The sequence below is a fragment of the Perca flavescens genome, chromosome 1 (genome assembly GCF_004354835.1).
Source record: "Perca flavescens isolate YP-PL-M2 chromosome 1, PFLA_1.0, whole genome shotgun sequence".
Taxonomy (NCBI): Eukaryota; Metazoa; Chordata; class Actinopteri; order Perciformes; family Percidae; genus Perca; species Perca flavescens.
This window is the reverse complement of record NC_041331.1, coordinates 20,771,442-20,790,814: the sequence shown is the minus strand read 5'-3', so window position 1 is coordinate 20,790,814 and position 19,373 is coordinate 20,771,442. Positions and strand designations below refer to the sequence as shown.

The window sequence follows — 19,373 nt, the reverse complement described above, 5'->3', positions numbered from 1 at the left end:
AACACACATACACATACACATACACACACACTCACTTAAAGTACACGGCCACAAATGAGTGTCACTAAACATCTGCCAAACACACAGCATTCAGCCCATATTGCCCCTTAAGCCTGAGAGCAGGGTGGGAGGGAGAGGGAGAAATACTTGCAATCTAAGAGTTGGCTGAGAGGATATTCAGATTAAGAGCTTGAGACGCATGGTGTACAGTTGGACTTGGCTTTGTTTGATACATATGGTGTACAGCTGTGCAAAAGCTTTGGTGGGGCACTGCCTTACTGTAACTGAACAACAAGCAGCTCTCAGCAGGAATACTTATGTGTGTGTGTGAGTGTGTGTGTCAGGAAGTGTGTTTGCATATACCATGTTGGAGTTGTTGAACTTTAAAAAAACAACATGTTTGTGTTCCTTGCTAGACACTCCTTGAACAGGTATAGTCCACAATAATAAATGCTGTGATCTTTGAAAATGAATTGTCGTGACAGTTTATTGTGAACTCAGACACAACCAATCAAACATCATGAAATTAATCATATCTGTCTATTTGTTTGGCATGTTTATACAGCAGGCAATGTTTTGCCCATTGATCTGATTTTAAGGGCATTCTGGTCTTTGGATGTTTTCCTGAACTATGAAGTAATATTCTGGCATTGCTTATTTAGCCTGGCAAATCCATCCCGCAGTTTTCACATTACTCATTGTGGTCTGGCGAGGCAATAGATGGACTAGGAGGCCGTACAAAAGTTATTTCTCTCCCTTCAGACATTAACACAGTGTCAAAAATCAGTTTCTGAATAAAACTGAAGTGAGAAATGAGCCATTCAGTGGCAGATTATTTATAAATGAGGTTAGTCACGTTAGCATCAAAACAATTTCTGATTGATCTAGAATTTATCTAAAGCAGCTAAAATTGATTCTTGGGTGGACTTTTGGGAAATAATGGTAAAAGTGGTAGTGGAAACAGATCTTATGAGATGCAGTCTGGCTGTGCAATAGCATAACATATTGTCGAATAAACACTGAATTGTACAAGAAAGATTTGTTTTGTTGTATGTCATAATGTACCACACATCTGGAAAAAGGCTGCAGTCTGTGTCCAATCGTTCAACTTTCATTTTATGTTTTTAAATTCTGGATGTTTCAAGTCTTTCTTGATACAGTAGTTTGCTCAGGGTCTACTTTCTACTAAATTAATTTCTTAAAAGAATATCGGAGTCATAGGTTCCTACACTACCTATTATTATAGTCGCCACATTAAATAGTAATATGGTAAGTCATGCCATATTTATAGTATCACTGAGTGTTTTAACCCACGATCCTGTCCTCCTCTACAGGACCAAAGACAGCTCAGAGAGAGACGGGTTGCATCCGGAGCACCTGGCTAAAAGGCCCTGCACCATCAGCCCCAGTCAACGCTTCAGCCCCGGCACGGGTCTTTCTGCTCACCCACCTCCCAACGGCCTCGCCACACACCCGCCTAATGGCCTGCCCCACCCACCCAACCCCCAAGTGGGACCCCAACACTATCGCTTAGAAGACATGGCCCTGGCACACCAATACAGGGACGCTTACAGACATAATGAACACCGCGACACCCGAGACAGGCACCGGCAGACAGGTAGGACTGCTGCATTCACAGTGTTAGTTAAAGCTATAGATCTACAGTCCTCGGTTATATGGTGAAGACTATTGGCTGGTGTATATGTAAGTGGGGTGCATGTAGAGAACAAAGGCCAGTTGTCAGTGCAGTGTGATTATCCTTGTGGCAATGTGTCTATATAAAGACCACATCCAAACATGCCTATATGCTACAACTGTGGCTACCATATATGCCTTCCTTCTGCTTTCCCAAAAGGAAAGATGAATTCTTAACCAAATTGTCTCACTGATTAGACATGAGGCTGTAGCACAGGCACATGATATGCTATTATGTTTGAAATTGAACTTTAATAATTAAATTGATGGTTGATACAATACAAGACAATAAAACAATACCCAAAAAATAAAGAGAAAATAAAAATCCATCCCACCCATCACAAGGAATGAATTAACTCTCACCCACCCCACAGACACAAACTATAAACATGGATAAACACACAGTAACTTATCGTAAGTGTGTGAAAATAGAAACATTTTCAGTTTACTTCTATAAATGGAGTTTAAGTTGTGAAAGAACTCAGCTCATCAGGCGGTATTTTGCTGCTTTGGGTCAGTAATACAGTATACTGTATATGTGTTGTATCTGAACCATGTTTTTGTCTTTTAGCAGTGCATGGAGCCCGCCAAGAGGAGGTGATTGACCACCGTCTTACAGATCGAGAGTGGGCAGAGGAATGGAAGCACCTAGATAATGTACGTATCAGCATATTAGCCATGTTTAATGTCAACCAGCTCTTTGTTTCACCCATAAACATAATGAATCACTGGGGAAAAAATACTAAGAGGTCGGTAGGTGATTAAAGACAGCTGACCATAAGAGGTCTGTGCCAATGTGGTGAATTAACAACAGACAGACACCTATCTGGCTTCCTGGCATCCAACTCCATGGAGATAAAATCATGTTCGCTAGACACACACAGACAGACACGCACACACAGAAACAGGGCCCCAGATGGAGCTCAGGACCCAGCAGAGCGCAGCTCCAGCTGGGGAGAGCAGCTGAGAGAAGAGCTGCAGTCATGGAGAGAACCGGCCAGACCTGGACCCCTGCCAAATTAGAAACACTTCACTGAAATAAATATAGCTAACTCAGAAGGGAGGGAGGGAATGGAGAGATAGAGGAGAGGAGGCAGAGACAGAGAGAGAGAGGGAAAGATGAATGGGAAAAATGATATGGATTGAATGTCAACCGTGCTAAACCCATTTACCAGACTGGGCCGGGTCTGGAAACACAGGGCACCGTGGAAAAAAAATGACACAAAAAAATGTTTACAACAGTAGGGGGGGGAGGAGAGAAAAGAGAGGAAATCTGTTGAGTTGGCAAGGAGTGGAGCAGAAGGGTGGAAGGAATTGGCTCAACTTTTTCATCAGCAGCCCAGCTGTTACATTATTGTTGTTGTAGTGCTCTTAGACATTGAAATTCACTGACAAGCACACAATCTATGAACAGATAGGCCGAGACGGAAACATGCACGTCTGCCTGGCGGAATGTGCTTTGGGACAGATTAAAATAGTGTTTAGATTTACAGCTTCAAGAGTAAATCTTTCCTTTTCAAACTGTCTTTGTTTGTTGCTATGATATATAATGTTTTTTTAAGGATTTATCAAGTTTGGTTCATTTCACAAGCTCTACTACTGTGTTGTGTAGATTATGAGGTTTTAGCTGGACATGTTTTTGGGACGTAGGGATTTGCATTTGCAACTAAATGGAGTACTGTCAAACTTCTTTTGTTCCTTTATCAATAAGTTTCATCCATCCTAAATCCTGTCCCATTGCAGCTTCTGAACTGCATCATGGACATGGTGGAGAAGACGCGTCGCTCTCTAACGGTACTGCGACGCTGCCAGGAGGCAGACCGGGAGGAGATGAACCACTGGATTCGGCGCTACAGCGACGTGGAGGAGATGAAAAAAGGTGGGAGCAACGGACAGCACTGCCTTCCTCCTCCTCCTCCTCCTCTTCCTCCTCCTACTCCTCACCACAACTCCTCCTCCAACACAGCTAGCAGCAGCGAGGCACTGCCCATAGGAACTTCCTCGGCTTCTGAAAGGCAGACAGGCAGACAGACAGGTAGACAAACACACACAAGGTTTGTTTGGCAAAGCAAAGCACTCACAGCAAGGTAGGGCTTATGTAGAATGCTGAACATGCCTAAATATATTAATTAAGACACAAAAAGTCAGTTAGATTATCATATTTTTCTGGAAATTTACAAATTTTAGCTCATACTGTGAAGCAATACAAATCGAGTTGCAACATCCTGGATCTTTAATCTGCTGATTGCCCCCTTATGCTGCCAGCATGCTCATTCATAATTAAGATTCACTTCTAACTGCCGTATTCTCATTCCTTCCCAGAAATGGTTGAAAAAGTTGATCTTATTTACTGATGTTGCCATAAACCTAGTTTTATTGGTCCCAAAAACAGAATTGGAAACTATAGGGGAGACTTGTGGATGTGTGTTTGTGCAGATCAAGAGTCTATCACTGTGTGTAATTGAGACTGAGCGTGTGCCTGCTTGTGTGTTTCAGAGATCCACAGAGACTTCTTACACAGGCCTCCCTCAGGATACCTGCCAGAAGAAATCTGGCGGAAAGCTGGTAAGAGCCAAGCATCCCCTTCTCTCTATTGTCTTCATGATTGACTTCACACAGAGTAACACAACACACACAGTCACCATCATCAGTCTACCCCGGCCACAGAGCATAGGCCTTACGGCCATAGGTTCATCAGGGCAGAGGATTGGAGGCCCTCTGTGTCATTAGGGCTAAATGCCCTCCATCTGTCACCATTAAGAAAGGCCACTGCAGTTAAAGCTGCAGTGAAAATGCAGTCACCTGGCCCAAGGCAGACCACAGCAGCGCAGCACAGGTTGGAGCTTAATGTGTCTCCATTGGCTTGAGAAACATACACTCAAATTGTATCTCTTGTTATTGGGATTTTTTTCTAGCCTCATGCAAAGTACACAAACGTGTTACTAAAGTGAATCAAATACAGACATTTATATATACAGACAAAATAATATTAATCATTGGTTGTGATTTTTTGGCTCAGTTTATGGCCAAGGGGAAGCAGGTGGAAGTGTTGCATTGCATGGGCCTTCTTGTATACTGCATGTTAGATAGAGCCCATCCCAGGAGTCATCTTGCTTACACCTTGTTCCGCCCCAGTCCCAGCACTATTATGTTGCAGTCATTCTCCAATACCCTGTGGAGGAAAGATGCTGCTGCTGTCGGCAAAATACTGTGCTGCATTTTCACCAGCAGAAAAAGCTCTTTTAATTGCAGTTGTTTATAATACAGGTACTGCAAGCATCCCGCTCTCCCCAGCACTAAAGCACCTTCAAAACAGGCAGGGTGAGTAACATATCTCAATTCGAACATCTCCACCTCTAGTGTGTGTGTGTGTGTGTGTGTGTGTGTGTGTGTGTGTGTGTGTGTGTGTGTGTGTGTGTGTATATATATATATATATATATATATATATATATATATATATATATATATATGTATGTATTAATGTATATGTATGTATGTATGTATATGTAAGTATGTGTCACCTCAGTAGCCTTTTAATTAGTCTGTTTCAGGTTGAGAGACTACAGTGCTTTTGAAAAATAAGATCTGAAGTGTGAAAAAGCAGACAGAAATAACATGTCTCAGGGACTTGCTAAATCCCTGTGGAATTAAAACGCTAATATTGCTGTCCCTGTGTTTTCCATTAAGTGCTAATTGCCCTAGCATCTGCTATGCAGTCTCCTTGATAAGAATTAATTAAATTTGCAAACTAATCTTAGTGGTGCATGCATTAGGCCAGATAACTGAGAAGCTTGGGATAATACAGATAGTGCTTTGGAGAGAAAAGGAGAGGTATAAGAAGGAGAGAATAAGGAAGGGTATAAGAAAAATAATAAAGGAGTAGAAATGAAATGCAGGATAAAGGTACAGAGGGAATGATGGGATGAAGGAAAGCATTGAGACATGTGTCTGAGTGTGACTGTATGTTGACAGGATTGACAGAATACTAACTTTTAAGCATAGGAACGAAATTCAGACATGCATATATACACAGCCATGCGCATAGACACAGTATCGTGTTGGATAAGGCTCTCCCGCTGCCTATCTTTTTGCACAGTAGTTTGAAACAAGTAGAGTGGAGCGGCGAGGAAAAGTGACAGTTATTTATGAGTGCCCTCTCAAACAAACATTGACTGGATGAAATAGGGAGCAGTGGAAAGAACAGTTTCAGTCTCACTTCCATACTTGATTGGCCTAACACACCTGGATAGCCACTTACAGCTAACATCACGTGGCAAATGTAATCGTGGGGTAGCCCAGTGCTGTTAACTGTGGGCAAAACAATTATATTAAGAATAACTTTATGACCGCGTTGAACGTTGTTGTACCCTTATAACGTTACCATACGTTTTTTATACACCAAGCATTAGCATGAGTCACTTGTCAATGTATTATTATTATTATTATTATTATTATTATTATTATTATTACGTGATATATCCATATTGAAATATCATATCAATAATACTGTATTACTGTGTTGCAAAGTGGCATGTAATTAATGAAAAAAACGATGCTGTGTTACCTAGTATAATTCTTTGACATTGTATGATTTACAATTGCTCTCAAACATATCTGGTATTTCTCGTGTTTTGACAGAAGTTAGTAACTAGAGGGGTAAAAGGTTATATGACGCCATTGACAGGGGACCAAATGACACGGTCTGTGATTAAAATGGTTTGAACATTGTTGGAAACATTTGGGATAATGTAAGCACACAACTAAAAATATATATAACATATTTGTTGCAGAAATATTACATATTATATCTTTAAAAATGCTGCAGAAACCTATTTCTCAGATGCAAAGCCCTACGAGAAAACATGTACTGTACATTTGTTGTGCACCATGAGGCCAATATGAAAGATGGCTAAATGTAATCACTCCTGCTTCTTACTGAGAGGAGACTGCGGGAAGTTTCTATTTTAGACTGCTATCTGGAAAGTCTACACACCTGCCTGTTGTAAAAACACAGTCTTCTCAAACAGTCTTGTGCTTCTGCTGGAAGAACAAAAGGCCGGGTGATAAAATCTACTTTGTGGGAAGCCCTGCAGTAGGGGATACACATGCCCACTGTGGGGGGAATTATCCACTTTTCACTGTTAACTCTGTTTCACAAATTCTATTAAAATTTTTCTTATGACAAGATGACAATCATGAAAACAGGGAATCCCAGGATGTGGATTGAAAAGCCAAGTTAGTGACAAAACTTAGGACACATCTGCTGTTGTCAGCACTGGAAATTATTGTGGCCAGACGCCTCTAAATTAATAATTGAAGTCTGGCTGTTTCCCTTTTCTGGCAGAAAGTTTTAAATCTTGGATGATGTACATCTGCTCGCTGAGATACAACAAGATGGCAGCTTAAAGAGCCTCAATAAAGGATGACAGAGCAGGCAGGATGGGACGATGGTCGTAAGCACTAACACCTCTCTTTCTTCCTCTCTCTCAGAGGAGGCAGTGAATGAGGTTAAGCGACAGGCGATGTCAGAGCTGCAGAAGGCGGTGTCAGACGCCGAGAGGAAAGCTCATGAGATGATTTCAGCCGAACGCTCTAAGATGGAGAGGGCGCTGGCTGAGGCCAAGAGGCAAGCCTCTGAGGATGCACTAACAGTCATCAACCAGCAGGAGGACTCCAGTGAAGTGAGCATCACAGACCCCTCACCTACATTCCGCCTCATTCTCCTTTCACCTCTCACCTCTAATTCCTTACTCAAGCCTCTTTTGCTCCATCCATTACCCTTCACTTTGTTCCCCTTATCTTCTAAGTTATCCTGTATTGTGTAATTCATACAGCTGGCTGCTCTTGGTTTGGTGCTGCACCATGTTGTCATAATTATTGCAGAAGCAGTCCAGTTGTCTGTGTAAATAAAAGCAGACAGACCCAGATGGTTGGAGCAGAGTGCCAGGCTGAGGCCATTACAGAGCAGTTGACCACCACCTGCTGGTAACACAAACCAGTGGCGTTGGACCAGGACGTAAAGCCTTTAAATCAAATCCCTGTGCAAAGAGTAACAGCAGAAAATGATGATGAGGCAAAGATCATAAAGGACTTGTTTACGAAGATGTTAGGTTTTAACATATACTGTATGTATGTAAAAAAAAGATAAGACATTGTGCTTTCCTGGGACAAAAAAGAGACTTATTTTTATCAACCCACTCTCTCCCCACTGTCTCAACAGAGCTGCTGGAACTGCGGGAGGAAAGCCAGTGAGACGTGCAGCGGCTGCAACACGGCTCGCTACTGCGGCTCTTTCTGCCAACACAAAGACTGGGAGAAGCACCACCATGTCTGTGGTCAAGGCCTGCAGGGGATGCCAGGGGGTAGCAGTGTCCCTCTAGGCAACCCCTCCTCCTCCTCAGCATCCTCAGGTGCCCCACCCACCCACACGGAGAGCACTCCTCCAGGAGCCTTGTCCTTGGCAGCCCAGAGCAGTATTGCAGGAGGGGCTGGCAGCGGCAGTGGAAGTCTTTCTGCCAGCCCCAAGGAGAGCAGTTCCAGCAGTGCCTCTCGCTCCACAACTCCAGCTACCCCCGCCCTATTGGATGCCACCTCTCGCTGACGTCTGACCCTTGTCCCTTCCCTGCATATTGATGCAACGATGCCCACACTCCACACAAAACCAAACTGAGGAATCTTCATCGCACACTGCTCCCTTTCCTCCTCCCCTACTTCAGTCCTTTTTATCCTTCTTATCCTAAGCTCTTCTGAAAATCTTCTCACTACCTGATGATATACTGTTTTCCTCAACTGGTCACCTTCCCCCCCAAAAATACCTTTTCTGTCTTTGTCTCTTTCACAACCACAGCCACAAATACAAAGATTCCAGCCTGGGGTTCAATGTAGTGGAGAGCATGAAAAGTGTCTCCTATATCTGTGTTCAGTCACAGAAACATATCAGATGTGTTTGCTGAAAACATGAGCTTTGACTTGAAGATGTGACTAAGATGTGCCCTCAGTAATGTAAGCACATTAAATACTGTCCACATAAGGACAAAAGACAAGGGCTGTGGTAAGGCTACATTGATGGCGGGATGACCAGGCTGCTTAGCACTTAGATGAACTTCCCTTTAATTTAGCACCAATGAGAAAACTTTACTCAGCCCTAAGATGTGCACTACCAGTGCAAACAGTTCACTGATGTGGCACTTATTCTACAGTGTCCTAATGGAGACAGGCAAGGACAAAATACCTTTTTTCAAATGGATGAGGGAAGGGGAAAAACCTGTGGTGCGATTAATTCCTCAACACAGCTTAGTATTTATTAAATGTTTCTTTCTGGCTTTAAGGGAAAATAAAGAAAAGTCCAAATATTCTAAATAAAGAATAGTACTGATGCTGATGATGCTAATGATGATGACGATAATAATGATATGAAAATAAATTAATTTAAACTGCTAACTACCTTGCTAGCGAGCCAAGAAAATCTACACCGGACTCACCTCTCTGCACCATTGTGAACCCAAATGAATTCAAAGATGAAAAACAACATGATCCAAACCTTTGTATGACACTGCCAAAGTGAGTAAGTAAGCGATAAGGAGAAGCACTCATCTTTTAACCAAACGCAAAGCAACATCACCTCCTCAGCAGACAAGCCAGCCCTGAGAGGACCAGGCTGCAGAGAAGCTGCAGAATGGGACCCAGTGATAGTCAAGACATTTAAAAAAACAAAACTGTGACCTGCTTTGATCTGCAGCTGCCTCCTGCAGTCTGGACACAACTACAGCGATTCATCAGTGATGGCCCAGACTAGTAAATATGGACAATGCTGTGAATTTGCCTACAAGAAAGACTTAATGAAATGGATGGAAACCCTGCCACAGTGTGATTTTTTTGTAAAAGGTAACTGAGAGGAAAGAGAGGAAAAAAAGAGGAAAGCAAAAGCTACACGGCCTCAAAGGAGATGAAAATACATACTACATGGCAAAGGAGCTGCCAAAAACCTCAAAACAAGCTTGGAAACAATGTCCAAGAAGGCATTGCCTACTACGAAGTATGAGAAGATTGTTTGTAAGTTGTTTTTCTAAGATCCACAACGAGGAGATATTTCAAGGAATAGCTGTTACCTTTACATTCACTCCCTCCTTTTCCAAAGCATGATAAACAGATGAAAGAGCCTAGTAAAAGGGCGGTGTAGACTTGGTTCTCCTCTCTCTTTCTACCTCCCCTCACCCCACACCTCCCTTCTACGCTCTTCCCCGACTACATGACTCTAGTCTGCCCCTATCCCCAGCCTGCTTTGGACAGAGCCTCGGAGCAGTCATGTGGGAAGGGTTTGAACCTGCTTGTAGATATTGTTCCTCTTTTCAAATTTCAATAATGTCTCTTGTCGCTGATGTCCACATGTGCTGCCCTTGTGTATATCCAGAAAGATGGACTTTGTTTTGATTTTGTTACCTTTTCATTTTTCCTCCTTTAAGTTTGGGCTGAGCAGTGAAGTCAGAGTAAGGAGGACACTCACTTATGAGAGGAAGCCCCACATTGTACTTATTGTTTGATTTGATGTATCTATATTAATGAGATGAAAACCCCTCTTGTAGAATATTTTGTATTGCTCGCATTGTAAGACAGTGAGAGGACGGAGGTGCAATATGAAGAGAATTCAGCTACTGAATGGAACCTCAGCAACTGCCCATAGGGTGTCATATAATATAGATACATATAAATATATTTAAAGTAACATCAGTAACTTAATGTGAATGTACATAGTATTTAAAGAGGTCCAAAAATGTGTTTGCCAAATAACAGAAACCTTTAAAGTTTAATGTCCAGAATATGATTTTCTCACAGTACATTTATTTCTCAAATTTCATTTTTTCTCTCTCATACAAGTTAAAAACAATTTCAATTTTCACTTGAATCAAAGTGTGACCCTGAGTGGAGGAGACTGTTGGTAACAGAGGTAAAGTGGTACCACAATGCGTGTAGCTGAAAAACGATTAAGAGTGGCTGTACACTACAAGACTTCCAGAACATATTCTGAACTAATTAATTAATTAATTAGGCCTTAATTTGCAATATTTAAAAAATCTACATTGTACGACACCAAGAAAATTAACAACTAAATAACATGTTTATGTTTCAATGTAATCGTCTTCATTTGTATGATGATATTGATGGCGCAATTGGGACTAAATGCTGTCATTGTTAAGTGCTTCATTCACCCCATGTCAATTTACATCATGCAGAAGGGGACTCAACAGTGTGTATTGACAAAAAAGTCCAAATAGATTCAAAGTGGTGACTCACTTTTTAATTTAACTCTTTTTTAACTTTCTGCCACTGTAGTGACCCTATCTCTCTTGGTCCCCATCAACCTCTGTGTGTGTGTATATGTGTGTGTGTGTGTGTGTGTGTGTGTGTGTGTGTGTGTGTGTGTGTGTGTGTGTGTGTGTGTGTGTGTGTGTGTGTGTGTGTGTGTGTGTGTGTGTGTGATTAGGAGTGTTTGTTTCTCCCAAGGTGCAGGACAAGCCATTACAGTAGGATTAAGTGATATGCCAGTGTTAAGCTACAGCAAAACCTCAAAGCTAATTTTGATACCCAATCTTTGTAATGTTGCTTTTTTTTATTTTTTTTTATTTTTACATATTATTGTTTATTTGTAAAGATGCAGGTTGAGCATATGCTGATTATCTGGGACAGGTCTTTAATTCCAGGCCAAGACAGTAACGTCACCTCTTTAGGTTTTATATTTTTTTGCAGACCTTTCCACGTGCTCCATCAATATGATCCCCTCTGGTAAACACGTTTGTTAAACAGTCTCAAGGCCTTTACTCACACAAATGTAATATTGATCATTGTTAACCCACCAAAGTTGGCCTCATATACACTTGGACCAAATTTGGAAAACATTTCTTTTTGCAGTGAGTTGAATAGGAAACTTGTTCATCAACAGATGGATGAAGTGAATCATTTCATTTGGGTTATCTAAGACACATAATTCAAATAGAATAAGCTGCAAGGTACCCCTGCATTTGTGTGTAGCATTTATGTATGTGTGTTACAATTACCGTGATATGGTGTTGACCTCAGCCTTATTGTGTCATTTTTTCCTTTTCCCAATTAAGTCTAATTCCTCCACTACTACCCACAAGACCACTAGACCACTCTTCATAAACCCCCTTCACACTCGCTACCTCCTGTGACCATACAGCTAACCAGCAGAGGTTGACCTGGACTTTGAAAAGCTGGGCTGAGAGCAGACATGGAAATGCACATTCAAAAGCGATCATATGAAATATGTCTAAAATTGATTAAAATAAATAAATAAATAAATAAATAATAATAATAATAATAATAATATTGAAAGGAATGGCCATTACTCATTATGTGGAAGAATATGTATTCTCACCAGACCTCACACATACTGTTACAGTCAAACCTGCATATTACCAAACTGAACACATGCCATTTGTTGTCCAAAACCAATAAAAGCACAGACCAAAGTACTCTATTGCCATTATAGGCTTTGACACAGTGTGTATTGAAAGACCAGAAATAATAAGGTTAGAGCTCCACTACACCAGTTAACCAAAGTGTCTGAAATATACACAATCAGGGCACAAGAGTGAAGAGCATGCTTAATGAATGAGTTTCAAATGTGTAGAATTCTTATTCAAGCAATCAAAGCGCTTGTTGTCTACATATTGAATAGTGCTTCTGTAAAAATAATAGAAGCATCTCCTTTAGAAAAGCCTACTGATTGCGTGTTCTTACAGTTACAAAGCCTTGCAGAGATAAAATGAATGCATGGTGTGTGTGTTTGTGTGTGACTGGTGATGGTGTGTGTGTGTGTGTGTTTTATAAAAAAAAAATCTTGTCTTGTCTTCTTGTCTCTGTACAAACTACTTGAAACTTTCAGAGCTTTAATGAAACATCCCAGACAGACTGTAGTGGCAGATTGATTCACAATATGTAGCAACAGCTTTGTGCAGTAAAATACTGTGTTTGCGTACAATATCCGCATTAAAACAACATTGTAATGACGGTTCCATTCAACTCTTAAATGCTTTGCGTGTGCCTCCTTGTCTGCAAGTAAGCCCTCAGATAAACTAAACCCAGTAGATCACTTTTAAATGACCAAAATACAACCAAAAGCTTACTTTTTCTCTTTAGATTTCACTTTGGTTAAGGTTTTTGTGTTATGTCCCGGCATTAGGGAATGGTCGATTGTTTGGGACATGAGACTGCAGTCCCACAAAAGTCGCAGCTGATAAGCAAACTGTCCTTCCCTGAGATTCTCCCTCCTGATTTCATTGGACAGGATACAAAAAGATCAATATTCGGTTGCGCTGTGTGCACGCTTCATTAAGTCATGAAACAAATGAGATTCCTGCCAAGGTGTCATATACTTTTTTATGTAAAGATATTACAGATGGCAAACGCAAGGGCTCTGCTGTGGTGAATATCATCCAAGGATCTCTGAACACTTTACATCAGACACTTTTCTGTTTGTTTAACTATGTACATGATATGGGCAAAACGCATGTTTAGAAAAGGCAAATATTAGCAGGTTGGCAATTGTCTCTCCCTACCCCAACCAGTAACTCTACCAATGAAGTTTCAAGGCTCATCTGATGTGATGGTGACACGTCCTTTCTGTGAAACAGGCACTGATGAATAGCTACAGTAGAAAGCTAAAGTGGCAAACAGTGGATACAGCACGTGTTTTCTCCAAAGCTATGGCTCAGGATGGTCCTGTTTTTACCTTTACAGTACATACATTGAAAAAAAGTGTATGTTTTTTTTATGTGTAGGGAAGCATTCTATACTGTTTTGTGCAATACATTATTACAGAAAAAAAACATGTTTCTGTAGGAAAGGTTGGCTCTTTGAAGATATTTCTCCTTTTGTTTTATTTTCCTCTTCAAAAAGGTCCTGTTGCCGTTTTTAGATGAAGTTAACTGTGCCAGAAGAATTAAATTCTGATTTGTATTTATTTCTTGCATGCTTTCCTCCCTGTTGCTAATACCGCTCTTTAACTGTTCGCTCTGTTGGATGTGTGAAGCTGTAAAACATTCTAATTCAGGTTATTGTCTGTGTTGAACAATGTAACTGTGTAATTAAAACATGAAATTAAATATTAATCCCTTGTTGCTTTCTTCTTTTAAGTGCAGGCATATTCTGAGACAGCATCCTCCATAGTTATTGAATCATTACTAACAAAAAGTTATTATGTAAACTTCAGAAGGCATATGATTGCATTCCCTCATGTCTACAGAAATATGATAGCAGCAGATCTAAATAGCATACCAAAAAAACTATATAATTAAATATGCTTTTGAAAATATATTTCAACAAAGCTATTCATTTTCATAAATCATATAGGCTATACAAACAAATCACAAACAAGCTCACTCCACTGTCACAAGTATTGATGCTTAAAAACATATATTCATAGACAGTGTATCTCAAACAAGTTCATACATCTTCTACTTAATAACATTTTCATTTGATCTAACATATATTGACCATTCTGGCCAGGTTCTTTTACCTGCCCGGTGAGTCAGCCATTACAGACTAATGCTGCGCAGCAAAACTTCCTTTATACTCAAACTTATTTTGGAGATCCCAATATTTTCATTGATGCCAAATATGTCGGACTAAATTTAGAGAAATGTGTAGAAAATACACAAGACATCTAGAATATTTCCATGAAATGGAATGGTGCAATCATAAAACAGTTATTATAGCGTTATGAGTAATAATTCACTCAGTATAAACATCATGTAGCCTCAATGAACAACTATAGCAGATACTGTCAGACAGAAAAGAATATAACTCTAAAATCTTCAGTGAGTAGAATGCAAAAAAACAGCCAGAATTTAAAGGAGAGTAAGACCTTTTCCTGCATCTCTCCCTCTCCCATCTTCTTGCATGGGCAAACAGCCAATAAGAACACACTCTCTCTCTAAAATGACCCGTAATTGACCAAAGTCTCCCTTGATGGATAGATTTTCTGAAGCCGAAAACAGAGCCAAGAGAAGGTGCAGAAGTCTAGTTTTCTCTCAGACCACTTGAATTAAAATATGCTAAAATATTATTATGATTTTTTTGCCCAACAACAGCAAAAATAAAGTGCCTACCAAAGAAAATAAAAGGGAAAAAATGGATGGGTAAATAAACTCTGCACATTGATTAAGTAGCCTAAACTCGTTTCCTATTTCCTCTGTTTTCCCATTTTACATTATGAAAGGCTGGTCAAAACCTGCAATAATTGTCACATCATGTTTTGGAATTGGGTTATTTTGTTATTTTGTTGTTTTGTTGTTTGCATAGTGATTGTCATTTGCATTTATTCATTTAATAAACATGTTTTTCCAGTGGTTTAAAGTCAGAAGGTTTTTGGTTTTCTAATGTTCAGGTGTAGGAAACCTACACTGAAAAATGCAACATCTTGACCTGTCACAGTAAGAAAAGCGTGGGTGTAAATAATTAGATTAGATTAGATTTGATTCAACTTTATTGTCAATGTGCAGAGTACAAGTACAAAGACAACAAAATGCAAAAAAAAAAACGTTTACGCCATCGCATGCTTGTTCACAAATACGGCTTACTGGGACACTTTAAAACAAAAGGCATCATTAATGTACGTACTTGTCTTGTTATGACGTGGCAAAATGTCATGAAGCATGCAAACTTGATAGTGCAGCATTCCTTAAGGAGCGAGCAGAGGTGAGTTTAAATGAATTACAGCACAACATTTTTAGAAATGCCATGTCATTTTAAATACAACCAAATTTATTGAACGAATTCATGTATTGTGAAGAATTAGGCCATACCATTTACCGTAAATCCTACCATTGTAATTTTCGAACTGTAAATCATGGGGGCGAGGTGGGGAGAGGGATGGCTACTAGGGGGCAGAGAAGGGGAGGGCTCCTTGTTGATGCGCCAATGGGGGGAAGACATCCTCATCCAGCGTTTCTCTCACGTGGGCGCCGCTGTCAATCAATCCAGCGAGTCTCATTCACAGGTGATATCTATTAGCTTACCTCATATGCTGTCAGGTGTCGCGTTTGTGAACCATCACGCTGTTTCCTTCCTGCGGGAGACAGCCTATTTTTTTGTCGCGGTTTGGGCAAGCTGCAGTCCGCTTTGCAGATGCCATGTTTGAGCAGTGAGCATGGCGGAAAATCTACTGGAGTACGGCTACCTAGAGGGCGAGGTTATCGGAGAACATTTCGCCGAGGACCCGGTGGGTATCGTCGTTTAAAGTGAATGAAAAAGGGTGCTGCTGTCACTTTGTTAGTTTGTACGCACGTACGTACAATAGGACTAACAAAGGAGCATTTGTGACGTTGGACAAACAAGCGCAAACCTAAGCTATGCTATGTGGTGTTGTTACATATCGCTGATAAACGTTCTGTTCATAAAGAACGACATCAGTGAGCCGCCTCCCATGTAACATGCTGAGTGACTTGGAGCCAATCAGTCGCACTGCGTGTTGTGGTTGAAGTATTATGGACACAGTGTGGTTCTAAATTGTGGTTCAGTCACTGATGGTAAAACCCTGTTTAATGTATAGACCGAGCTGTCCTGAAACCTCAGGCCAGCTACATGTTAAACTAGGAGTTGTCTGGGCCGAATCAAGTCACACACGGATTAAAATGTTTGATTGAATAAGATATTCACAAGATATGTATATAGACAATTTTGTTAAGTAAGTTCTGTCCAAGTCCATACCTCCTGGTCATTTCATTTTCAGATAGCCTATCAAACCAATACTTTTAAGGGGGAAAAAAATGTTTTTCATTGCAAAGCAGATCAATAAAAATACAACTCTGCATGTTTTTAAATCACTATCGATACCCGGATGGGTGTTTTTAAATAAAGGAAAACTCTATAGTACTTTAAGATATGTGCCACCAGAACAGCATTATTGCTCATCATCATAGACTCCACACATGGTTTGAGGGAACACCACTCATCTGAAAGATATTCACTTATTTAGTGTTTTGATTCTCTCCCCCCCCCCACCCCCCCTGACTCTGAAGGCCACAGCATATAATTCACATCATTTTCATTCTTATCATTCAGTGACCCGTTATGCCCTGTATGAAAGCATATTTATCAATTATGTTTCTGCTCTTTATTCAAGTGTTTGAGGTTCTCATGTATTCCTTTTACTTCATGAGTCAGATTTTTCTGTGTTTTATTTTGCTTAAAGCCCCAGTGCATTCATGTTCTGATTCCCATGCTTGTGTGTGTCTCAGGAGCTGGCGGCCATCAAGGCCAGAGTTCAGGAGCTGGAGATGGAAGAAGAGACCGACAGACAGGAGGAGGAGAGGTGTGATGCTGTAGACATGCAGCTTCTGACCAGCAGCTCTCTGCCTGGTGAGACAGCCCCGTGCGTCTACTTACCCACCTTGTGGTTTGTTGTTGTGTCACATTGGTGTACAGCTAAGTACTGATTATGCATTTGGGAAACCTCAACCGCTTATTTTTAGCCAGGTGTGTGCAGCATTGCAGCCTCCAGGCAGGTGAGGTAGCTGCATCCTTCACCATCTGGCAAACACCTGGGATGCTTCACTGTGGTCACAACAGTGTTCACATGTGCCTCATCACTGCCCAATGAGACGAAGCACTGAGCTCCAGAGAACCAGAAGGGTCCTCCTGGCTGCCTGTGGCTATTTTCTGCCCGTGTGCGTCCCCTCATCCCTTTCACCCGGCCCTTCCTCCCTTTTGGTTCCTCCTCAGAACAGAGATGCAGTCAGAGGGGGGCCAGATTATGGGATGTGTATTATGAAAGATGATGCAAGAGATAAGATGTGTTGGTAAAATAATCAGTGTTCATTTCACCTGGAGTGACCCCCCTGTGTAGGCAGTGTTTTCTTCCTATTGCATGCACAAAAGCAGTGTGTACAGTTTTGTTTTTGTTTCCTCCACAGGACCTTTCTACAATATGACTCCCGAGGAGAGGATAGACGCAGACAACAGATCAGTCTATGTAGGAAATGTAAGACTTGTCTTTTCCTCATAATGAGCAATTATTTTTAATTTTTTTCTTCACACACCTGATCTGACACACTATTGAACAAATCCCAGGTAGACTATGGCGCTACTGCAGATGAGTTGGAGATCCATTTCAACGGCTGTGGTCCTGTCAACCGGGTTACGATCCTGTGCGACAGGTTCTCCGGCCATCCCAAGGGGTGGGTTCAACTCGTGCATACAGTTTATACTTTTTATTCTACCCGACACTGTTTGACCATAGGATGGAACTCTTGAGCATGTTTGCATCAAAGTTTATTTGTTTGTCTCTTTTCTAAACCCTTTTTTCACAGCTTTGCTTACATTGAGTTCTCTGATAGAGACTCTGTGCAGAGTGCTATTGGTTTGCATGAGACCTTGTTCAGAGGAAGAGTCCTTAAGGTGAGGAGCATTACACTACATGTTAGTCTTTTAGAGAAAACCCTTAAACTAGTTAGCTACTCGCAGTCAGTCACATCTCAGGGATTGCACACAGTTTACAGCCCCCTGGGTATTACTAACTAACCTTAAATGTTAGGATGGATGGTCCGGTACGTGCATGTGTTGGATTTGGTCACATTTTTTAAGGTGAGATTTTGATTGGAAGAGCTCACTTTATGACCATATACTGTGTATCCTGCAATTTTTAGAACTTATCTTATGATTCATCCTTATCCCTGTGTTAAATTGAGAAATACCATTTGGTCCTGTATACTGTAACCTCAATCTCTGTTTGGAAGTAGAAACAAACCCAAAAGGTCCTGTAATTTGGGCTTGACTCGTTTTGAGCTGGTCTCATAGATGTGAATAAATTGTACTTGTCTTTCTATGCTTCAAGACATTTAGTTTTTTTTTCTGTTCTATTACTAAATAAATGCCATGTTTTGCCATTCAACAAACAATCAATCATCCTAAACAGTGCAGTAAAAACCAGTGTTGTGTGGCTTGCAGGTCATGCCTAAGAGGACCAACATGCCAGGCATCAGTACCACAGACCGGGGAGGACACCGAGGCGGCCACACCAGAGGCAGAGGCCGTGGTTACCGTCCACCTCGATACCAAAACAGTTCTCGAGGTAGGTTCCGGTACCAGTTGACAAGGCCACAACATCAAACGCCGCACCCTTACTACGGAGGCCCCCCAGTGGGGAAGAGACCGTGGGGACACATGGACTTCCAAGAACAGATGCCTAAACGTTACCCATGTCTTCTTCTCATCACCCCACCATCGGAGGAGTTGGGGGCAGGGTCAAGCGGACAGCACTACCCTCAACAGCGCTAGCACTACCCACAGCATAAATACTAAAGTGGGTGAATAGAACTGATCATTTTAAAAGAATTTTTTTTTCCAGGCATTACTGAGTTGAGTATTATGAGAGAGCCAGAATGGACAGAAGAGATACCTTTTCTAAGTTGCATCCCTGCATCAGTGCTTCAAGAGATGTGAAGACTGTGGCCAGAGGGGTTGCATTATAAGCTTATGTTGCTGTGAATGCATGGGACAATCCTCAAATTGGTATGTAGTTGCATCTCCTCCTGTTTTTACAAACTGATGCAACTGTATTGTGTTGCTGCCTGCAATGTCAATGTATAAATCCTCCCTATGTATAACTTGCTATGTAAGTGAATAAATAAAACTATGATCCAGTTATCCATTTGTAGTA

At 41.1% G+C, this 19,373-nt stretch overlaps 2 protein-coding genes across 5 annotated transcripts in view; both read left to right on the top strand.

Annotated features, from left to right (window-relative positions):
• Positions 1-9,601, top strand: part of cbfa2t3 (CBFA2/RUNX1 partner transcriptional co-repressor 3) — a 39,506-nt gene extending 29,905 nt beyond the window's left edge. For 2 of the 4 annotated variants that reach the window (XM_028576890.1, XM_028576882.1), the window contains exons 6-12: positions 1,335-1,618; positions 2,267-2,352; positions 3,439-3,730; positions 4,192-4,260; positions 4,963-5,016; positions 7,187-7,377; positions 7,917-9,601. In XM_028576890.1, the coding sequence (XP_028432691.1) occupies positions 1,335-1,618; positions 2,267-2,352; positions 3,439-3,730; positions 4,192-4,260; positions 4,963-5,016; positions 7,187-7,377; positions 7,917-8,297 (1,357 nt within the window). In that variant the 3' untranslated portion in view covers positions 8,298-9,601. The remainder of the gene's footprint in view (positions 1-1,334; positions 1,619-2,266; positions 2,353-3,438; positions 3,731-4,191; positions 4,261-4,962; positions 5,017-7,186; positions 7,378-7,916) is intronic. The other 2 variants (XM_028576900.1, XM_028576907.1) reach the window with 2 other exon arrangements.
• Positions 9,602-15,691: 6,090 nt separating this feature from the next.
• Positions 15,692-19,360, top strand: pabpn1l (PABPN1 like, cytoplasmic). The gene is made up of 6 exons (XM_028573014.1): positions 15,692-15,935; positions 16,954-17,074; positions 17,629-17,696; positions 17,786-17,892; positions 18,025-18,112; positions 18,662-19,360. Exons 1-6 carry the CDS (start codon positions 15,864-15,866, stop codon positions 18,989-18,991), a joined length of 786 nt encoding a protein of 261 aa, XP_028428815.1. The 5' UTR covers positions 15,692-15,863; the 3' UTR covers positions 18,992-19,360.
• Positions 19,361-19,373: the final 13 nt, after the last annotated feature.

What these genes read in the sequence shown, in the direction of transcription:
- pabpn1l (XM_028573014.1), top strand. Translation starts at nt 15,864, where the DNA reads ATGGCGGAAAATCTACTGGAGTACGGCTACCTAGAGGGCGAGGTTATC. An exon ending in AACATTTCGCCGAGGACCCG is followed by an intron (nt 15,936 to 16,953) that starts GTGGGTATCGTC and finishes TGTGTGTCTCAG; the next exon opens with GAGCTGGCGGCCATCAAGGC. An exon ending in GATCAGTCTATGTAGGAAAT is followed by an intron (nt 17,697 to 17,785) that starts GTAAGACTTGTC and finishes AACAAATCCCAG; the next exon opens with GTAGACTATGGCGCTACTGC.